Consider the following 23492-nt stretch of genomic DNA (forward strand, 5'->3'; position numbering starts at 1 on the left):
CCATGACCGATCCGCACCTAAACTCATGTCCAAATTCCTGCCCGCTCCCCGTAACCCTTAATTCCCTTTTCTTCTAGGAAACTGTCTATTTCTGTTTTAAATTTATGTAATGATGTAGCTTTGACAGCTTTTTGGGGCAGCATATTCCATGGACCTACCACCCTCTGAGTGAAGTAGTTCCTCCTCATCTCAGTTTTGAAAGAGCAGCCCCTTATTCTAAGACTATGCCCCCTAGTTCTAGTTTCACCCATCATCTGGAACATCCTCCCCGCATCCACCCGATCCAACCCCTTCACAATCTTATATGTTTCAATAAGATCGCCTCTCATTCTTCTGAACTCCAATGAGTCCCAATCTACTCAACCTCTCCTCATATGTCCATCCCCTCATCCCCGGGATTAACCGAGTGAACCTTCTTTGTACTGACTCGAGAGCAAGTATGTCCTTTCTTAAGTATGGACACCAAAACTGTATGCAGTATTCCAGGTGCGGTCTCACCAATACCTTGTACAACTGAAGCAATACCTCCCTATTTTTATATTCTATCCCCCTAGCAATGAAAGCCAACATTCCATTGGCCTTCTTAATCACTTGCTGCACCTGCATACTAACCTTTTGAGTTTCGTGCACCAGGACCCCCAGATCCCTTTGTACTTCAGTACTTTCCAGTTTCTTGCCATTAAGATAATAACTTGCTCTACGATTTTTCCTGCCAAAGTGCATAACCTCACACTTTCCAGTATTGTATTCCATCTGCCAAGTCTCTGCCCACTTACTTAGCCTGTCTATGTCCCCTTGCAGGTTTTTTATGTCCTCCTCTCTCACTGCTTTCCCTCCCATCTTAGTATCATCTGCAAACTTTGATATGTTACACTCGGTCCCCTCCTCCAAATCGTTAACATAGATTGTAAAGAGTTGGGGACCCAGCACTGACCCCTGCGGAACACCACTGGTTACTGATTGCCAGTCTGAGAATGAACCATTTATCCCAACTCTCTGCCTTCTGTTAGATAGCCAATCCTCTATCCATGCCAGAATATTACCCCCAATCCCGTGATTTTTTATCTTAAGCAATAATCTTTTGTGTGGCACCTTGTCAAATGCCTTTTGGAAGTCTAAATACACTACGTCCACTGGTTCACCTTTATCCACCCTGTATGTTACTTCCTCAAAGAACTCCAGCAAATTTGTCAAACATGACTTCCCCTTCATAAAACCATGCTGACTTTGTCTTATTAAACTATGATTATCCAAATGTCCTGTTACTGTCTCCTTAATAATGGACTCCAAAATTTTACCTACCACAGACGTTAGGCTAACCGGTCTATAGTTTCCAGCCTTCTGTCTACTGCCCTTTTTAAATAAGGGTGTTACATTAGCAGTTTTCCAGTCTGCTGGGACCTTTGCTGAGTCCAGGGAGTTTTGGAAGATTATTACCAATGCATCCACAATCCCTACCGCCACTTCCCTCAAGACCCTTGGATGTAAGCCATCAGGTCCAGGCGATTTATCCGCCTTGAGTCCCATTATTTTACCGAGTACCACTTCCTTAGTGATTTTGATCGTGTTTATCTCCTCCCCCCCTATAGCCCCCTGCTTGTCCAGTGTTGGGATATTCTTGGTGTCCTCTACTGTAAAGACTGATACAAAATATTCATTCAGTGTTTTTGCCATCTCCATATTTCCCACCATTAATTTCCCGGTCTCATCCTCTAAGGGACCAACATTTACTATAGCCACCCTTTTTCTTTTTATATAACTATATAACTTTATTGTCATTGTACAATGCACAAGTACATGAACAACAAAATGTGATCTTGCAAGCTCCCATGAGTCCAGTACAAATAACATTAACTGTAAATAGCACCGTCCTGGGAGAAGCAAAGCCGCTGCGTCTGTGCGCGCCGCCATTCCATTTCCACCATTCCTCCTGTCCGACAATCTTCAGCCCAATGCCTGGGCCTGCTCACCAGCCGCCCCTCCCGGGGCTCCTTCCATGACCTTCTCACCAACCGCCCCTCCTCGGGGCTCCTTCCATGACCTTCTGCATCTGGTCTTCCCTGATGGTCACCCCTCCAGGTACTAACCAGGCCTGACTCTGGTTAGTGACAAGCCTTGCCAGTGACCCTGTCCCTAGTCCCAGGAACAGGGCTTTGAAGTGGAGACCGAAACATCTTCTCTATCTCTCTTTCTGTCTAATGTGTGTGTGTGTGTGTGTATATATATATATATATATGCGTGTGTGTGTGTTTTAATTCTTTAAATCACACCAAACGAGCCTTTGGCCAGACAAATGTACACGTCCAAATGAGCTCCGCATCAAGCCACTGTTTCCCCAGGAGCTCCCGCCTCCTCCTGTGTCCCATTGGTGGATGCGGCCGCTTTGTATCCGTTTCCTGACTTGTGATTGGAGGTGCTCGATGTCAAGCATTGCCCTTGGGCTGTCAATCATTGTTTCCCTCTTCCCGGGCTTGGTTTTCCGGTACCAGCTTTCGAGCTGAGTTTGCAGCAGTAAAAACTGCAGCGGGCTGAAAAATAGGGGAAGAAATTCTGCTGCATTAATAGTTTGGGGGGGGGTTTGCTTTACAGGTTGATATTATTTAAACATTTCATTTTTTTTTTTAACCTGTTTCCGTTTTATTTATTTTTAAGCAAAACGGCATTTTGTAAATTTACTGAGACGGTGTGAACAGGAGAGTGGAGCGGGGAGGGAAAAAGTTATGCCATGGAAGCGATTTGGATCTATCAGTTCCGTCTGATAGTGATCGGGGACTCGACGGTGGGGAAGTCCTGCCTGCTCCGGAGATTCACCGACGGCAAATTCAACGACGTCTCTGACCCCACGGTCGGCGTGGATTTCTTCGCCAGGCTGGTGGAAATCGAGCCGGGAAAGAGGATCAAATTACAGCTCTGGGACACGGCGGGGCAGGAAAGGTTCAGGTGCGCGGCGGCGGCATGTTTGCTGATTTTTGAGTGGAAATAAAAGTATATGGATATTATAAAGCAAATGTAAGCCATGGGATGGGAGAGATGGGGAAGGGAGGTGCTGCTGCTGGACTCTGCTCCAGGGAGATGTCCTTGATTTGCATAACTTCAAACGTCGGACGAAATAATCTAACTTTGGCAAGCCATCAGAAAGCCCTTTAGTAGAATCGGGTTGAAAAACGTGCACCGTTCTGTAAAACCGGTTTCGACTCTGAGGCGTCCCATTTACAATAATTCCAGGACACTTTTGTATTTCAGCTTGTCGGTGGTTTTTAGTCCGTGTGCACAAACCGATTTTGGTTCTCTTCGGGTTAGTTTGGAACTGTGGGTGCCACCCGTCATTTGTCAGATGAAAGGGGGCCCAAAGTAAGCAAGGCATCTTCAATTTTGCATTAACTAAGTTCAAAATGCAGTAACAGTCTGCTTATTACTGTTCATAGTATGCCCAACTAACTAATGTTTGGGCATATTTGAATGTGACAACATTGCTGATGGGAGGCTACAGTGTTGGGAAGTTTGTAGCTGGAAGGCAAATTCCCGATTACTGCAGGTTGGGACTTGGTGATTATGTCAAACTATTTTAGTCACATGGCATACTGAATCCTAAATGCCATATAGGTATAAAATATTCTAGAGTATTCAGACAGAAAAAGTTCCTAGAAAGGGCCTGCTTGGAAAACTTTGCAATGAATATTGGAACAGGAATAGACCATTTACCCCCTCGAGCCTGTTCAATGAGATCATGGCTGATCTGTATCCTAACTCCATTTACCCACCTTGGCTCTGCTATAACAAGTTAGTGCTGCAATAAAAACTTACCTATGGCATTGAAAACTTGTGCTTTAATGTTGGCTTTCATTAACATGTTAATTTTGATTTTTAATAGCAGCAGATATGATTAGTGACATTTCACAGCAAAGTATAGATGATTCTTATGGTGACTATACGTTCTTTAAAACAGCGGGTTCATCTGTTTGTGAAATTTAATTTCTTCTGTTAATTTTAGAGGAAATGTTTGTGTAGTACTTGTATCATCTTTAGTAAAATTACTAGTATGAATTTAGTTTAATATTTTGAAGGTAGGGATGGAATTACAGAATGGCATGTTGGATTTTTGACCTAGCATACTTTACGGCTTCCATTTGGTCAGATGTATACTCCTATGCCATGTTTTGTTACCCAAAATGGGTTGCCTCGCACTTATCCACATTAGATTGCATCTGAACTGCCACCCATCTGCTAAGTCTTCCTTAATACTTCTCACAGTTTACCAAACCTTCTACTTTTGTATCAGCAGCAAATATCAAGATGGTGTTCCATATGCTTCAGTCCAAATCATCCATTCATCCACAAAACTGGATCCAGCATTGACTCCTAGGTACACCACTTCCAACTCTTCTCCAGTCCAATAAACACCCTCTGGCATTTATTGCCCATCCCTAGTTGCCCTTGGGAAGGTGGTGGGCCTTCTTGAACTGCTGCAGTCCAAGTGATGAAGGTACTCCCAATGTGCTGTTGGGTAGGGTGTCCCAGGATTTTGACCCAACGACGATGAGGGAAAGGTGCTTTATGTCTAAGTCAAGATGGTGTGTGACTTGAAGGGTGACATGGAGGTTATGTACCTGCTGCTCTTCTTGGTGGTAAAGGTCATGGATTTGGGAGGTGCTGCCGAAGAAGCCTTGGTGAGTTGTTGCAGTGCATCCTGTAGATAATATACACTGCAGCCATGTTACACCGGAGGTGGATGTTAAGCTGGAGGATGGGCTGCCAATGAAGTGGACTGGTTTGTCCTGGATGGTGTCGAGCTTCTTGAGTGTGGTTACAGCTGCACCCATCTAGGCAAGTGGAAAGTATTCCATCACACTCTCTTGATGTGCCTTGTAGATGCTAGAGAGGCTTTGGGGAGTCAGAAGGTCAGCAACACACCACAGAATACCATGCCTCTGACCTGCACTAGTAGCCACGGCATTTATGCGGTTGGTCGAGTTGAGTTTCTGGTCAGTGGTGACCCCAGGCTGTTGATGGTGGGGGATTTGGTGATGGTAATGCCTTTCAATGTCCAGGGGAAGTGGTTAAGGCACTCTCTTGAAAATGGTAATTGCCCGGCACTTGTGTAGTGCAAATGTTACTTGCCACTTATCAGCCCAGGCCTGGATGTTATCCAGGTTTTGCTGTATGGTGGGCATGGGCTGCTTCATTATGTGAGAAATTGTAAATGGAAGTGAACACTGCAATCATTAGTGAACAACCCCACTTCTGACCTTAATGATAGAGGGAAGGTCACTGAGGAAGCAGCTGAAGAGTTGAGCCTAGAACTCTGCTCCGAGGAGCTCCTGCAGCGATGTCTTGGGGCTGTGATGATTGGCCTCCATCTTCCTTTGCTCCAGGACGACTCCAGGCACTGGAGAGTTTTTCCCCTGATCCCCATTGACTTGCTAGGGTTCCATGGTGCCACACTCTGTAATATGCTGCCTTGATGTTGAGGGGAGTCACTTGCCTTGTCTCTGGAATTCAGCTCTTGTGTCCATGTATTGCCCAAAGATGTAATGAGGCTGGAGCCAAGTGGTCCTGGCGGAACCCAAATTGAGCTTATTGCATGCCTTCTGAAAATCTCTACACACTACATATATTGCATTTCCTTCATCTATCTTATTGGTGACCTCTTCAAAACTTATTAAGTTAATCAAACATGATGCCTTTGACACGTCTCTTCTGGCTGCCCTTGATTAACTCATGCATTTCTAAATGGGTACTAATTTATCTCAAATTGTAGATTTTAAGAGTTTACCTACTGCTGGCATTGGGCTAGCTGGTCTCTATTACCTGGTTTATCCGTTGCTTGAACAGCACAATTTGCATTTTTAAGGAGGGTTGGAAAATTGTGACAAGAGCCTCTGCTATCTCTTTTCTAACTTCAACAACCTCGGGTGTTTGGCATCCGGGCCTGGTGACTTGTCCACCTTGAATTCTGCTAATTTTTTTCAGAACTAATTCCTTTTCCACAGTTAGCTCTATCAGTTGTTCCATATCCTCCTCTAGTACGCTTACTCTCATTTCCATTATTGTAAAAACCAATGCAAAATATTTATTTAATATCTCTGACATACCTTTGTCCTCTGCAATTAGACTCATTCCTTCATTACTGAGTAGTCCTAAACTCTGACTATTCTTTTACTTTTAATGGGCCATAATTTGCAGCCCCTACAGGTGCGTATGAGGTACTTGCGCTCCCGTCGGCCCCTACAGGTGCGTATGAGGTGCTTATGCTCCCATCAGGGCGCACAAGTTCCGGATTTAGGCATGCGAAGCGCATGCGTGAAAACCCGGAACTTGCGATCTGTCAAGAATCTTCTTGACAGATCCTTCACATCTCCGGGAAAAGGGCATTCGCAGGCGGAGAGTTGGGCTATTTGCCCAGGGAATGCCTGTGAAATTCTTACTCCTGGTAAAAGCATCGTAAGGCCCGCTTTTACCAGTGTAAGAGTTATTTTTTAAATGATCAATCATTTATACATTTTAAAAACCTGTGTAATAAGGTAAGTTTACTTTTAGCCTCTTTAAAACATTTAAATTTATTTTTCAAAAAGTACATTTTTGTTTTAAATATTTAATTAAATGGTATTTTAAATGTAATTTTTTAAAATTTATTTGATGTGTAGATGTATTTTTTTGAGTATTCCCATTCATGCTTATGTACATACGGAATCTCCATAAGCATGAATGGGGATCCCCTTCTTTCATTTGTTGGGCTGGCCCACGTGATCCCAGGGGTGTTTGTGAACCGCCTGCGCCCGTGGGCCTCTACCTGCGGGTACCCGGAGAGGCCCAGAATCACAAATCTCCGTATCTCCTGGACCACCAGGTAGGCGGGCATTTTATTTGCGGATCGGAAGCCTTCGACTGCAAATTCAGGGCAGGCGTATTTGTGAAAGCCCATACTATTTCCATTTGTTATCTGTTGGCCTGTTTTCAATCATGCATCCCCTTTTCACCTTTATAGGAATTTATTTATTTTGTACTCTATGCATCTTGTATTTAAAGATTTCCCACATGCTGATTTGTTGACTTGTTTTACTAACTTTTCTGCCCATTTAATTTGGGCCAGATTTCCTTCCCTAATTTTTTTATTTTAAGTTATACTACTATGGCATAGAGACAAACAGATTAGAAGGTTAATTGTGTAGCTCAGAGAGTAGTGAGGGAGGCGGGGGTTTCGCTTCATGGGGCACTGGCACCAGTACTGGGGAAAGAGGGAGCTGTTTAGTTTGGATGGGTTCCACTTAAACCGGGCTGGGACCAGTTTCCTGGCGAATCGAATAACTAGAGGTAAACTAGCTTTTAACTAATGAAGGGGGGTGGGGTGGGAAGATTCAGGATACTTGACTTTTAGAAGAGATAGGCAAAATGGAAAAGGAGGGGGTGGGGTAGTCCTGATAAATATTGGGGTAAAGATAGAGAGAGAGAATGTTAGCTGAGAAAATCAATATGTAGAATCACTTTGGGTGAAACTAAAACAACAAGGAGCAAAAAACGCTAATAGGTGTAGTTTATAGGCCCCCGAACAGTAGTTGTAGTGTCTGGCATTGTATAAATCAGGAAATTAGAGGTGCATCTAATTTGGTAATACAGTAATCACGGGCGACTTTAATTTTCATATAGACTGGGCAAACACAAAATTATGGCTCATGGGATTGGGGGTAATATATTAGCATGGATTGAGGATCGGTTAACAGTAGGTTAATGGGTCATTTTCGGGTTGGCAGGCTGTAACTTGTGTGGTACCACAAGGATCAGTCTCAGAATAAGGGGTCAGCCATTTAGGACTGAGGTGAGGAGACATTTCTTCACTCAGAGGGTTGTGAATTGTTGGAATTCTCTACCCCAGAGGGATGTGGAGGCTCCGTTGTTGAGTATATTTAAGACAGATCGATAGATTTTTGGATACTAAGGGAACCAAGGGATCTGGGGATAGTGCGGGAAAGTGGAGTTGAGGTAGAAGATCAGCCATGATCTTATTGAATGGCGGAGCAGGCTCGAAGGGCCGAATGGCCTACTCCTGGCCACTTCTTATTGCAGCAATCTCCTGCTCTCTCACTATCCCCTGCTGTGATGAAAAACCTGTGTTTTAAAAGTTTGTTTCAATCTTCATTGTTTAAGCTCAATATTTCTCCACCTGGCTTATTTATTTATATATCCCTATCTATGCAGTTCAGTGTCCTTGGTCCTGAAATTCATCCTTTTCTAATGTTATCAGCATCATTGAGGGGAAAAGACATGTGTTTTGAGAAGACGATTGAAACCAATTCTGTCTGCATTGCTGTTCTGTCCTGGTTAGAAATAAAAGTAATGTAAAGACATATCAATATTCTTACAAGATCCGTTCCAAATATCTACAGCTGTGAATTTCAGACTAGATAAATCAAAGAGTAAGAAGTAGAAGCATCAATCGGACTAAGTTGCCTGAGCTTCGTGGGCTGGATTGCCAGTGGTCTGGGGCGGCATTTGATTTGTAGGCCACAGTATGAACAAAAAAGCTCAGTTTGGAACTGAATATCTGGCTGGGCGTATAACAGGAGGCCAGTGCGCTACTGCCCAAGATGAATTTCTATCCCATTATGTTTCAGGCAAGGTACTGGTGGGTGCATTACCCCAACAAGGAATTCGTGCCTCTAGGAGGGGATTGGGGAAAATTGTGAAGAACGGGGGGGAAAAAGTCTTTATTCTGGGTTGTGTTCAAAAATGACCACACAAGTCCTTGAACTGCATGATATGACAAAAGCTAGCATAAACCAATCAAATTGATGTAATTAATGTTGCTCGACCATGGAGGGGCAGGCCTAATCCTTTCTTCACATTAAATTCACACGTGCACTTTTTTATAGGAGAAAATTGATTGTGATCAAGAGCACAGACTCTTGTTTTTTTTTTGCTTCCTCCCTAGCTTAAGAATGCACGATGCCAACTATAATAGAGTTGCACGGGCAACAAATTAGTGATTCAGGATTTGTTTTTAGAATTGGTAACTCCCCAGTCAACAATTCTGCAGAGCATTTGGGGAAGGGCTCATTGGTTCTTAAGATACTTTACTATAAATAGGGAGGAAGGTCACAACCACTTTTGTATAACTCCTAGTATCTGGTTAAATACGTAGAGGTAGGAAAATCTAAAATGAGAGGGGACTATGATTTTTTTTAAAAATGTGTGTGAACTGCATTAACTGCCATAATTGAGGGAATCCTACCTCCCACCCCCATATGTATGATAGAATAATCCCACCACCATGGAAATTACAGCAAGTACAATACCACCAATATAAATTAAATTTAACTTTTCTTGGTCTGAGAGATTGATTTATGCAGACAGAAGGAGATTGATCTTAGCTGGCTATGCATTGAGGTGTTGTCTTGTGTGAAGCTTTGTACCATGAACATCTTGGCAGATAATCGGAAAAGGAGCTAATTGGAATGTGGATAATGGAGTGTCTGCTATATTTGCCCATTAAATTAGATATGCTGTCTTTAATTGCAGTGACAGCCAATCTAGTGTTAATAACCAGAACTTATTGAAAACACTTAGTGACACAGTAAACAAGCTCAAATATTCACTTTGAGGGAGGGGAGTATTCCAAGGGATGTACAACATTGCTTTAATCAACCATAGCCTTCAGGCATCTTCCTTACAATCTAATTCAATAGAAATTTGGTCGACATTACTATGACTCTGTTAAAAGTCAGAATTGGAAAAATAACATTACTGATCAAATAAAATTTAATCTAGGGTTTAACTGGAACAGACCATTCTAAGTGGAAACATTTGATTTTGAAATTCAATTTTTATATTGTGAAATAGGAAGTTTAGTGTTTCGGTTCATGCACCAGATGAGCAGGATATGATATTCTCCGGAGAATACTGTATTTTTGTATCTGGTATTTATTTATAAGTACTTTAGTTTTGTTAGTTTCAAGGCAAATTTTTCAGTTGCTAGTCGAGATGTTTAAATTGACTGCAAAAAGGGCTGCATTGACTCAACTTCTTATCAAAATTTCTACCAAAATTATTCTAGCTTTTTTTTTAATGTGTCACTTGTTCCTTTTAGTGTCAGCTTGATTTTAAACACTTGCAATCTGTGGCTTATAAGTTAGATACCAGGGTTTTCTAGCACGTAAGCCAACCATTACCCTATTCTGTGTTGCTTCAAAATAGGTATTTGTTTTCTAATAAAATCCTGAGATGCTGAACTTCTAACCCAATCCTTTGTTATAACTGAAAAAGAGAATAAAACAGATGATCAAGAATGACTTAAATACTAACCCAGTCAAGGGATTTAGATGACATTCATAATATACTATTGTGGTTTATGAGATGATCTGAACTCCTGAATTACGTTGGAGCTTTATAATTTCCTTCAAGATACCAAACATTCGGTGTTAAAGTGCTTTCAAGAGCAAACATTTATGATTAATGAGTATATAATATTAGATATTGCTGCTGTACAGCAACATGGCTAATTGGAGATGGAAAGCCAATGGTAAATGATGGTAATTCACAGTTGCAATTTGTGATTATTTTAATGAGTTCTGTTTTCTAGGATCAAAAACTATTATTTTGGAATTGGAGGAGGGGAGAAAGATCCATTACTGTAATCGTCACTGTGGAGGATATCAAAGTAGATCCTGTCCTCCTCAAGTCTGGGTGCACTTTCCTGCAAGTGTCATTAGATAACAATCAGGAACAAGGACCCTTGCTGAATTTTATTTTCCTAACCCCCTTCCCCCAACCTACAGGAATTCACCCCCAATATGTTTACCCAAATGAGCAATTGGGAGAACCCTGCATTTTTATGAGATCAAATTTAACTCCAAGACCATTTTTCCATAGAGTGTTTGCACTATTTGTACAAGGAACTTTCAGCATGAGCTGATGGTGGAGTTTTTTTTTGTTGGGGGCAGGTTACCATGAAACTTTACATTGACATATCGCAAAGAGCTAAATAAAATATTAACACTAACATTGTTAGTTTTATAGTGTACTTGATCACTGTTTGGTTCCAAAAGGAAAAATTTTCTGTTGAATTCTACTTTTTTTTTTTTTTCCTTCTTAGGTCCATAACTCGTTCCTACTACCGTAATTCAGTTGGTGGGCTGCTCGTGTTCGATATCACAAATCGCAGATCTTTTGAACATGTGCGTGACTGGTTGGAAGAAGCAAAAATGCATGTCCAGCCATACCAAATCGTCTTTCTGCTTGTCGGACACAAATGTGACTTGGCAACCCAAAGAAAAGTTTCAAAGGAGGAGGCGGAGAAACTTGCAGCTGTGTCCGGTATGAAATACATAGAGACTTCTTCAAAAGATTCCACAAACGTGGAGGAGTCCTTCACTGTTCTGACCCGAGAGATATATGAGCTGCTCAAAAAAGGCAACATATCCATCCAAGAAGGGTGGGAAGGTGTTAAGAGTGGTGTGGTTCCAAATGTTGTTCATTCTTCTGAAGAAGCTGTGCAGCCTGGAAGAAGGTGCTTTTGCTAGTCATTGGGGTCAAGAACCCTATATTCCAAAGAGTTGCTTAATGTACTTTTTAGCCTTTTCTGCAAGCTTATCTGGATACGTCAACAAATCTACTAAGGTTTATCATAGATCTAGCATAGATTTGGTTAAAATATATTTCATTGGAAAGTAAGTACCCCAACTTGGCTACAGAGCTTCTCTAACATGAAGTGTACAAATGTTATTTTATCAGTAGCTGCAGACTTTAATAGTAAGAGTGTATTTTTTGCACAGTAAAATCAAGTTTTATTTTTGGAACTTGTTGCCTTACTGTAAGACTGGTCAATCTATGGGAGAAATAGAAGAGGATAAGTAAAGATTTAATGAACATGTATATTTGATACGAGCCATTTGCCCAAAGCAATGATTTAAATAAGGTTTGGTCCAATTCAGAAATGGTTGAGTAATTTCTGGGGACGTGAGAAGCAGAAATTATTGACTTTAAATTACTGACTGTTTTAGAAGTAGCGTTTTTGTTTTATGCAATTCCTTAATTCCCTAGCTTTTAATTAAACTCTCTGAATTGTGAATATTTTCCACGGTTTGGATTCGAACCCAGTTGCTGCCATTAGATGTCTAATCACGTGGCAATGGGTGACAAATACAGCACTTGAAACAATGAAGGAGGAAATGAAAACAATTTGTAATGAATGAGCAAAGAATTGTGCTATTAACCGAGGCTTCAAAATGTTGCACTGCCACAAGTTACCACTTGTGCCACTGTCCATGTTCCTGCGATAGTAGACTGGACTCCCTGAACATTTATGGTTTAGGTAAGGCAGCAAACAGTGTTTGACTAATTGTTGGCCAAAGCCCCTCACGTTAGAGCCCTGCACTACAGTTTCTTTTGTGGGCTAACGTTGTTTAGTTAATATGGAAAATTAATAATAAAATCAAGCTGTGGAATGGCACGTGGCTGTTTGGCTTGTAGCTTTTACTGTTGCAGTTACAAACTGCTGCCTTTTTTTTCTGTTTTGGAGAGAGGTGAGGCTGCTGTGGTATTAAACTTGAACCCTCCTAAATTTGCACAGTGGAGATGAGAATGGAGAATGCATGATCAAGGGAGCAAGTTAAATACTGTGACTTTTACAAAAGACTTGAATATTACCAGCAGTGGACAAGAAGTTTAAACATCAAATAAGCTTTTAATCTTCCAACAAGAATATTGAGATATCCTCCTCATTCTTGTAGGTCAGGCAACCTTTGTATGCACTTGCTCATTTCCTTGCACTTACTGTTGCTAGTTTCTGTGCAACACACAATATAGGCACCATTTTAAACGACCATGTTAGTCTAGATATGCATGCAATATGCTGAATTGGCTACAAACCTTAAGCACACCAGCCCGCTCTTCAATTCTGAAGTGAAATGTGAAATGCTAATATGTAAATACGTAGCTGAATTTGGTAGTCTTTTAAATCCAGTTGTTTGCTTATCAGATGTGGTTTAACTGAACCCAACTGAGAGGTCTGTGGATATAAACCACTTATTTACACAAAAAAGCAAAAGTATTTTCAATTTGCCTGTATTTTAAATATAAGGATGATATTTAAGATGTAGATTTAGGGGTGAAAATCAAATGTTCTAGTTTCTTTATTTGTTTGTTCATAATAGCTGAACATTTTGGGCAAGTTAAATATTAATCACTTCATTTTATACATCACCGGGGTTAAAAAAAAAAAATTAAATTTTTTTTTTTTTTTTAAATCTTAAACCTTTTAAATCCTTCTCTTAGTATAGCATATTTTTAAATGCCCCTCACTCACCTCTATGCATTTACCAAGCAGGAGGAGAGGCTGATCAGTGATGACCCTCTCAGCCAATTGAATACAGTAGACAGAACTACAGTAGTTTATAATTGGGGACCTTGTTCTCATTTCTTTAGTATCAATCAGTTGCTCATATATCTCTCCAGCTAGTTATTTTTAAACAAAAAGTAGCAGGTCAACATAGCTAGTAGGTTTAACAAGACTTTTGATTTTTGGTTTGACCCAGGCTATTAATATTTAAATATATAAAGAATTAGCAAAGTGGTAATCTTTGCTGGTCACTACCAAACATTCACACAAAATGGCTCAAGTTTCCTTTTTTTTGAAATTTTCAAATTACGTTCATGATTAACCTACTGTCAGAGTTGATAAAAAATCTTGGGCTTTGGGGAGGAGAGATTTTTGATGATGCGAGTTCCTAATCTTGGCCATAGGGAACTGGTTTCACTTGAGAAACAAAATCAGAGGGCTCATTATGCCAAACTTATTGCGCATAATCTCTGCACCTCCTGCCTTTCGGACGAAAACTACAGAAAAACATTCACTGAGGATTGGGAGCAGGTTATTTGACCACATGGGGGCAAGGTGGAAATTACCTATACCATTTTGAAAAGCAGAAATTTAACACATTAATTTATAGTTGGCCTACTGAATCCATGGTAGTTTAATTATTTTAATTATTAAATGAATATGAACAGTTGTACTTGTGCTGAGGCCTAAAATCAGAAAATAATTATGAATACCAACATTTTTGTCTTGTTCTCCAAAATAAATAATTGCTTTGTGTAGTGCAGTTGCTTGACTTTATCCCAAAATTTTAGCAGTGACTTCTGACCTTAAAAAAAACTATATATTTCCCCCAAAAACTAATTTATATACCCTAACAGAAAAGGAGAAAATAAATTGTAAGTTTAAAATAATTGTAAATTAAATTAGGACCAAAATTGCTCAAGATGCATTAAATACCCCATGAGTCCTTGATCTGGTATAATCTTGATTGTTAATATCCAGCGTTGTCTTGAGCAAACCCCAGTGTTTCCTCTGATTTTGCAAATGTTTTTTAAAATCTTGTGTTTTTTAAAAAAAAAAACTACAATGACCATACACTTCAACATTAGGATTCCCCCCCCCCCATATTTTGGGTAAATTTTCAGTATCAGTTGATTCTTTAATCAGTAATGAGATTTTGGAACTATTTTACTGCAAAATCAGCACTACTCGCAAAGGAAATCAGATATTCAGATGTGATCCTCTCCTGATGTGGTGTCAACAAATGTTGCTGTGCTGCAAATAGCCAGTTTGGTAGTATATCAAAGATGGTTGAAAATTAATGCCATTAAAACGAAAGTGCTTCCTGACTGTTTTTAAAACCGTCTCATTGAGGATTTAAACTGCCAAAATAATCTTCGCTTTGTAACTTTCAGACAGACTTGCACTTTTCAACTTCTAGCACATTTATTTTGAATACTGGAGCTGTGATGTTGCTGTTTTTAGTGGCAATTCCCTGTTCTAACTAGTGCAGCTGCATGGGAGGAGAGGGGATCGACAATAGGGATTTGAATAGGAGGTTTATACTGACAGGTCACCATTGTGTCTGAATTGGACTCTGGATGAGATCCATCACTGAAGGTGGCCCCCATTAATCCAGGTCCATCACTGAAGGTGGCCCCCGTTAATCCAGGTCCATCACTGAAGGTGGCCCCCATTAATCCAGGTCCATCACTGAAGGTGGCCCCCGTTAATCCAGATCCATCACTGAAGGTGGCCCCCATTAATCCAGGTCCATCACTGAAGGTGGCCCCCATTAATCCAGGTCCATCACTGAAGGTGGCCCCCATTAATCCAGGTCCATCACTGAAGGTGGCCCCCGTTAATCCAGGTCCATCACTGAAGGTGGCCCCCATTAATCCAGGTCCATCACTGAAGGTGGCCCCCGTTAATCCAGGTCCATCACTGAAGGTGGCCCCCATTAATCCAGGTCCATCACTGAAGGTGGCCCCCATTAATCCAGATCCATCACTGAAGGTGGCCCCTGTTAATCCAGATCCATCACTGAAGGTGGCCCCCATTAATCCAGGTCCATCACTGAAGGTGGCCCCCGTTAATCCAGGTCCATCACTGAAGGTGGCCCCCATTAATCCAGGTCCATCACTGAAGGTGGCCCCCATTAATCCAGGTCCATCACTGAAGGTGGCCCCCGTTAATCCAGGTCCATCACTGAAGGTGGCCCCCATTAATCCAGGTCCATCACTGAAGGTGGCCCCCGTTAATCCAGGTCCATCACTGAAGGTGGCCCCCATTAATCCAGGTCCATCACTGAAGGTGGCCCCCGTTAATCCAGGTCCATCACTGAAGGTGGCCCCCATTAATCCAGATCCATCACTGAAGGTGGCCCCCATTAATCCAGATCCATCACTGAAGGTGGCCCCCGTTAATCCAGATCCATCACTGAAGGTGGCCCCCATTAATCCAGATCCATCACTGAAGGTGGCCCCCATTAATCCAGATCCATCACTGAAGGTGGCCCCCGTTAATCCAGATCCATCACTGAAGGTGGCCCCCGTTAATCCAGGTCCATCACTGAAGGTGGCCCCCATTAATCCAGGTCCATCACTGAAGGTGGCCCCCGTTAATCCAGATCCATCACTGAAGGTGGCCCCCGTTAATCCAGGTCCATCACTGAAGGTGGCCCCCATTAATCCAGGTCCATCACTGAAGGTGGCCCCCGTTAATCCAGGTCCATCACTGAAGGTGGCCCCCATTAATCCAGGTGCCAAGTCAACAAGTAGAGTTCAACAGCTTTATAGTAGCTAAGGGAGTCAAGATTTTGGAAAGAAATCTAGATACCTTTTTGCTAGGAGATAAATAAGGTAATATGCTGTGGATATGATGCTCATTCAGCCACTCCCAGCTATTACTAACATCAGATGATTATTCCCTCCTTCCCCTGCTAAGAACACACGCTGTTCTTTTAATTAGAGTTTGCAGTTTCTGCATTGGAAAGAAAAATGAAACATTACTAATACCAATTGGTCTTACACCTGTAAAGTGAGTACTATTGAGGATTTGTTTAGTACTGATGGGTAACACAAATTCTGGAGGTATTGCATACATTTGCAGGGAATTTCTTGAATCTTACATTCTTGTATGTGATTATATATGTTACATACACTTCTTAATGTTCAATATTGTTTAACTGCTTTTGTGTTTGCAAAGCACAATTAATACAGATTCCTTTTGCAAACAAATTATATGGGTTGTGCTTTCTATGTTTATATTCTCAACTTTGTTCTGTACAACCATTTTTGACTCATGGTAGTCCTGCACCATTATGCAAGATCTTAAAATGAAGGTCAACCTAACCAAGTAATATTTGCATTTCTTTCCCAAGTTGCATATTATTGTGCGGCACACCCAAACTTTCAAATTGAATTCTAGTTTGTAAATTGAGAGAATATGCAGTTTTATATATACAAAAATATTAAATTGTGAAAATTACAAAATTTTACCTGTAAACAGGCCACAACTGTCATTTGACTCCAAACTGCTATACAGGGTTTTTTCAAACCTGGTGTAAATTACAAATATTGGCTGAACCAAAGATCTTGCAGGACCCACATCCCATGAACAAATAAAAAAAGAACTGACCATTCTGTTTGATTGCTTCATGGTTTGTATACAATTCCATGTCAACTTTTTGCATAGGCATAGAAGAATGATATTATGGATTATATGTGGACTCTAAAAACTTGGGTAAAGTGCATGCTAGTGCATAGCATAGCAGTCAGTGTTTTGACAACATGACTAGCTGTGCTGGTGGTTGAGGTGTTTGTATTACTTTTCCTAATGTAGCTAATAGATACAGAAACTGTTTTAATGCTATACTGTAGGGCTTCAGTACTGATAACATACAGTTCACACATGAACCACAAACTATATTATGCATTATGTACTGTTCGATTACATTTTTCTTCAAGCATTTATTTTCTACTTTATTGGAATAAAAAAACGCACTCCCCTGTGAGCAAAGATTTACAATTCCTTTTCTTAAAGGGGTAAATCAACAGAACACATCTAGATACTGTAGGCTGTTTCAGCAATAATGAATTTTAAATAGCTACATTCTCTCAGTCTCACCATCAGGACTGCTTTTGAAGATCAAAAATTTACAAAGTATTAGGATTCTTTTGAAGGTGTTCTGTTTTCTATCCAAATTTCTTTTAGTAAGAAAAGAAAGCAACAAACTTTGAGTCTAATAATGACTTGGAGTAATTACTGATCTTGACCATTTAAGTGAGTTCAGTGACTATCCATTATAGGGCTTTGGTGAGCTGTGTGTTAATTTAAAATCTCTCATTTAAATTCAGTAATGCTAAGCCATCACTGCCAGTAATGTTATCCATACAAAAATCCCCCCAAAAATTAAGGGGCTCCCCAAAAGGTAAATATAGTGCCTGGTGTAATACTAAGCCACGCAGGCCAGAAAGTCCAAGCTTTGATTCTTTGTCTTCACTGAGTTAGTTAGTCTTAGCCTTGAAAGTAACTGGGGAGTTAAAATTAGGCCTAGCCCCCATGGACAAGTAGTGAGAAAAAATCAGCCAGCCTTTTTGCTTCTAAGTGTTATCCAGTGATCCCTGCTGGATAGTGCACAGGTGTGATCACCTAGTGAAGATGGGATCAGACTTGGCTGTGATACCCTTTACCGTTGAGTAGCCTGCAAATATGCGCTGCCGACACGCCGCATGAAGAACGGCCACTTGGGCAAGGTACCAGACGGCGGCCTGCCACCTGTGGAACTATACCCCTGTATGAGCCACTGTTGTCAGTGGAGCAGGGAGAAGTTGACCAAAAAAACAGACATGGCAGCGTTGGTTCCAATACCCTTTTATTTTTACCATGCCTGCAATTTGTTGCACATGTCCAAAGACATCCTCTGATTTACAAACTCTTCTAATCAATAACTATTATAACCACCACATAAATCGGGAGTTAATATAGATAGCATACGCAGAACAGAAACTGGTTGTTAACATTCATAACTTCCAGTTGTCATTAGAGCTTTATTGTTGGAGCCAGTTGCAGCAAAACTGAGACCGTGCCAATGACCGCTCCCATACGAAATATATAGGCCCCAAACATCTCCAGACCAGGAGTGCTGCTCTGGCTCTTTTTTTCTGTCATGAAATTCCACCTGAAGTGAGGGAGGGCCTTCCACCCCCCCCCCCCCCCGCTTCATGCAGTTGCCATTAAAATAGGTGGGACTGGGGGAATGACCTCACCCATCAGTAATTTTGCCTGTTCCACTTCACTTACCCTGACACACATTCCATCTGCATGCTGCAGAGTACTTGCATTGAAAGATAAGATTCTGGCAGAAGTGGGACCCTAAAAAAACAAATATGTCAGTTTCCTAACAACAACTTCAAAATAGTGGGTTTTTTTTTAATGTCTTTGCCTTTTAAAGTGCTGCTGATAAATTCTAGCCCTCCCCTCCCTTGTTGGAGAAATGCTCAGAGACGGGATCGGGGCCAGGGAAGATTGGCGGGCAAAAATCCTTCTAGCAGGGGAGTGGAGCCCCGGAATTTTGCCCCCACAGTGTTCTCGTCGCCAGCCCTCTGGTAGACTAAATAAACTACTATTCCATCATTTCTGATGATGAGATTCTCTATGAATACTGTATACATTGACTTTAATTTTAAAAAGTTACCACAGATTGCCTTAAACATGTTGATGTTAACAAAGAGCCAGTAAAACTGTTGGCTCTTCATTAATCTTAAAAATTTCACTGACATTTGGACATCAGTCAGGAAAGTACTGCACATGCTTGTAGGTACACATAAAATCATAGAAATATAAATATAGACGGCCATTCGGCCTGTGCTTGGGGTGCTAACTCGATACTGGACCTATCTACTCTAGATCTATCTTCCCGCTCTTTCCCTACTTTTTAATATTTTTCTTCGTCGTCTTTATCTTGCTCTTAAATGTTATGATTGAATCAGTTTCAATAGCCACTTGTGGTAATGTATTCCAAATTCTAAGAACCCTTTGTGTGAAAAGATTTCTTATTCTCCCTTTTATGTTTCTAGCATTAATACAAAAGTTACAAAAGTAATCTTTCACTTCTTGCTGTCTCATTGTTCTGTAATTTTATACTCATAACTATATCCCCTCATCCTTTGTATTCTAGTGAATGTATGTTGCTCCTTTTCCATGGCTCCACTATCCTTTCTATTATAGGGTTCCCAAACTGGATCACTACTCTGCTTTCCTGCACAGTGCTCTGCTTTCCTGTGATCTGAGTGGCATAGATCCAGCACTATAGCTCAGTGCTGCTAGTTTATATCACTTTAAAATAGTTACGGGTGTCAAGCTGGCGTCTGCAGTATAACTTTTGGCATTTTATGCCATTGTTAATAGGTTTGTTTCACATAACCATAAATCCTATTCTAAGATGAAGTGAATATAAATCAGTTGATCCGCAAATAAAACCAAAGGTGATGCAAGAAGCAGATATGGGCATGTAAACTGGATATATAAAATGGTTTAAACAAAGGTTACAGATTTTAAGTTCAATACATTTTATGTATTTTATCTTTTATTTTAATTTTCCAAATAAAACATACTGAACAATAATCTGACACATCTAGCAAGGGGAGTAACTATAGAATCTAGCTGTAAACGCAGAGTTTTTTATTTGTATACCTGTTGTATCTCCCTCCTCCCCATCCAAAAAAAGGACTTTTTAGAAAAATGCAATCAATTTGAGTAGAGTTTTACCAGTTACCACTTTTCAGTTACTATGCAGAAATTCCCTGTAATCAACCTGCACAATTCTAAAACCTGCATTATCGGGTAAGTTCATACCCTATTTCTGAATTTCACACTATTAGTTTCAGCAATCTACTTATCTGACACATGCAGGCTGGTTTTTTTTAAACCCCTTGCTTGAGTATACAAATTATTAACTTGATCCCTTTTTTTAAATATCTGAAGTAGAATTTTTAAAATTTCAGTGGGTGACTTGGCACCTATGTTTCAGTGTGTTATGAGTTAGTCATATACTGAGGGTTTGGGGTAATGTAAATCACCAAAAGGAAAATTTGATTGGTTTATCAACCTGAGATTTGTTATGTTATGAAACACTACAATTTGTGTTCCATATAACGTAGAGTTTGTAGGCAGAACTCTTGTTCAGATTTTGACAAACTTCTTTCGCTGCCAGTATGCATCATGATGGAGAGAATGAAAATATGCAATGCAACTTTATCTGAAGTGCTTTAGTACCATGTGTTTTCAACTGAGGTGATAAGTTTATTTCACATATATTACAAGATAATATACCCAGTGTGCATGACCATGCAATAATCTATTCTGTAGTTTTTAACAATGTAATCTTGCTGTTACCTGAACCACTTAATTTTTATATTAGAACTTTGTAACTTATTTCATGCTATTCTATTTTAGTTTCTTTAAATTTCTGTCTGACTTCTCAAGCTAGCCTGTATGCAAGTGGAACACCCAGTTTGATTTTGAATTTCTTAACCTCCTTGGCAGAAGAGAATGGCATTGTGTTAGGGCTGTCACAAATAGTAAAATATGGTATTTGAATAACTTCCCTTTGGAAGACTTTAATATTAGACCTGTTATTCATAGAAATAAAAAAAAAACGAATGGTAATACCGCTGTAGTGGCTCTTGTGGCTGATTCACTCCTCTCAAAATGTACAACTTGTACACAGCTGAGTCTTTTGTAATGATGTGTGTGTATATAGATGCATAACTAAATGATGATGCCAAATATTTGAAGCACAAGAACTATACCAACAGTGATTCTGCTCTAAATACCTTGAATTTAATATTGTGGGACAGTTTTGTTATATCAATAATGAAACTCGGCTTGGTGTATTCTTGGGTGTTAGCTTATTCACTGAGCAACTGATGTATGTTTTGGCTATTTAAAAAAAAAAAGTCAGCTGAACATATCAATGTATGTGCAGTTTGGTGACTACTTTGAAAGTTACTGAACTAACAGGACAGAGTCTCTTTTCTAGATGGCTTCATTTATGCTAATATTGATTCACCATTTCAATAATTGAAAATTCTAATCAGTTGGCACTGTTTGTTCTACTATACATTTGTGCCTTAACTAAATTTAGATAACTGGACAATCCAGGCTGAATGTGACCTCAAAGGGTTTAGACTTGAGATGTCCTAATAGAATAGATGTGCTGTCTTGGCATTACATTACAAAGACAACATATGCAGTCTCCTTCCCACACAAAAAAAACAAGTGATTTGCAATTTTCTTTATTTTTAATACCAGCTGAAAGTGAATCTCATACTTTGCAGTCTAACCCAATTCCAACATCAAGAGTTAAGAGTTTGACCTTGAACGATAATTATATTAAATATACTGCACCATTTATACTTGGATAAATCAGCTGCAGATTATGCAGATGTGTTGCAAAGTATGATTGGTCACATTGGAGAATTTGTACTTCCTTCAACACACAACAATTAGCTTTCACCATTTTTTTGCTGAAATGCTGTATTGAGTTTTACAACCAATTATGCATAAATTGAATCTGTGTTTGACTGAATGTGAGCAAAAAGTTACATATGGCACATGGATCCATATTACAGGAATGAAAATGATATTAAAACATATCTACTTTCTGTAACCACGAAAAGCAATGCCTTGTGTTATGGTATATATACCATGTCAAAGGACCTTGAGTCTGCAGTCTGACATAATTGAGGCATGCGATACCAGCACTTAAGGGCCTAGTACCTATTATGATGCTTTTCTGTAATTGTACTGTAAATTTAAAGTTATGTACCTGTGTGTTTTTGTTTCATTGTCGTTTCATTGTAAAATGTATGTCGAGTGACCATAAAATGAATAATTATGTTTAAAAACTGCGTGTTTTTTCATTTTTTGTTTTCCTGCAAATCGTATGTTTTCCTTTAATTTTTTCCCCTCTTCTGCAGATGTTGACTCTGGTTTGAATGCAGTTCCATTGGCATTGCTCACTGCTCAGTACCTTGCCCAACTGGCCTTTTTTTCCTCTGAAATCCTAGACCAAGATTGTTGCAGCCTATTTTTCCATGGCCGACATCACAACCAAGCCTGATGCTGTTCTCAGCCAAGGTCTGTGCAAGCACTCTTCAGGGGCTGCTGAATGATAGCAGTCAGGAGCATGAAGCCTGATCAGTTTTGCCCACCTTGGGTGCTCAGACTGTTGGTAGTCCTACCATTAACCCAGCTGAATCAGCTATTTCAGTGCAGAAATCATGTTTAATGAACAATACAAAAACACTGACCTTTTGAAACAATCTCTTCCTGTGTCATGAAAATATTAATTTTAATAGAGAAGTTCTGATGTACCTCCAGTTGTGTCAAGTTAAATAACCTATGACAAATGTGCAATGCTGTGAAGAATTCAGTTCAGTATGGATTTCTTCTATAGTCAAAAAAAAAAACAAGTACAGTAGTTGGTGGTAGCACATTTGGAACCTGATGAAGGCCAACACCTGATCTACAAATTCTTTAAAACACTGCTACAGCATAGCACTGGAGAATCCGAGATGCTGGATCAAAATTAGTGTGACACTCCCTCTTGCAAATCTGTTATTAAATAATACACATTACACTTTGATTACCTCCTAAGTTCTGGAGTTTCAAGTACTGTATACATAAAATAGGGAATAGGAAAAGACCACTCATTGCAAAGTGTTCACACCTGCCAGTGGACCACAGGCAGTTTGCAGTGTCGTCCAGTACTTACTACTAACTGCTGCCTCTCTTTGCTCATTGTTGGAAAGTGAGTGTCATAGACAATTACGAAATCCAAATGTGAAGTGGATATATTTTACTAAGTGAACATCCATTCTCCATGTCGATCTACCTAAAGCCCAAACTACAACCATAAAAGTTTGGAGAGGATATCACTCCTCACTGAGTGAGCCTACAGCAATATATCACATCTGCTTCATTTTTTTTTTTAGAGGGGGTCTGTTTTTATTAGGAACTTTTACTTTCAAAACAAAATCAAATAAATGAAAATAATTCTGATTCAAGATCCTTTTTGTTTTGTCTATTTTGGTGGTTAAACAGCACTAGAGATAATAAGGTTGTGACTGTTTCAAATCTGAAAAATAGAAAACCAGTTAACATTTTGGTGTAACCT

The 23492-nt window shown here is 40.0% G+C and overlaps 1 protein-coding gene across 1 annotated transcript; it reads left to right on the forward strand.

Moving 5' to 3' along the window:
• Positions 1–2449: 2449 nt before the first annotated feature.
• Positions 2450–22221, forward strand: LOC147111822 (ras-related protein Rab-39A-like). Its single transcript, XM_085999091.1, has 2 exons — positions 2450–2940; positions 11087–22221. Exons 1-2 carry the CDS (start codon positions 2726–2728, stop codon positions 11511–11513), a joined length of 642 nt encoding a protein of 213 aa, XP_085855217.1. The 5' UTR covers positions 2450–2725; the 3' UTR covers positions 11514–22221.
• The last annotated feature ends 1271 nt before the right edge of the window (positions 22222–23492 follow it).

The sequence above is a fragment of the Somniosus microcephalus genome, chromosome 10 (assembly GCF_052327205.1).
Source record: "Somniosus microcephalus isolate GS21.2 chromosome 10, FLI_Smic_1.0, whole genome shotgun sequence".
NCBI lineage: Eukaryota > Metazoa > Chordata > Chondrichthyes > Squaliformes > Somniosidae > Somniosus > Somniosus microcephalus.

Excerpts from the sequence above, each read along its gene's own strand:
- LOC147111822 (XM_085999091.1), top strand. The coding sequence starts at position 2,726 with ATGGAAGCGATTTGGATCTATCAGTTCCGTCTGATAGTGATCGGGGAC. Across the intron at positions 2,941-11,086 it reads GCGGGGCAGGAAAGGTTCAG|GTCCATAACTCGTTCCTACT; the intron begins GTGCGCGGCGGC and ends TTTCCTTCTTAG.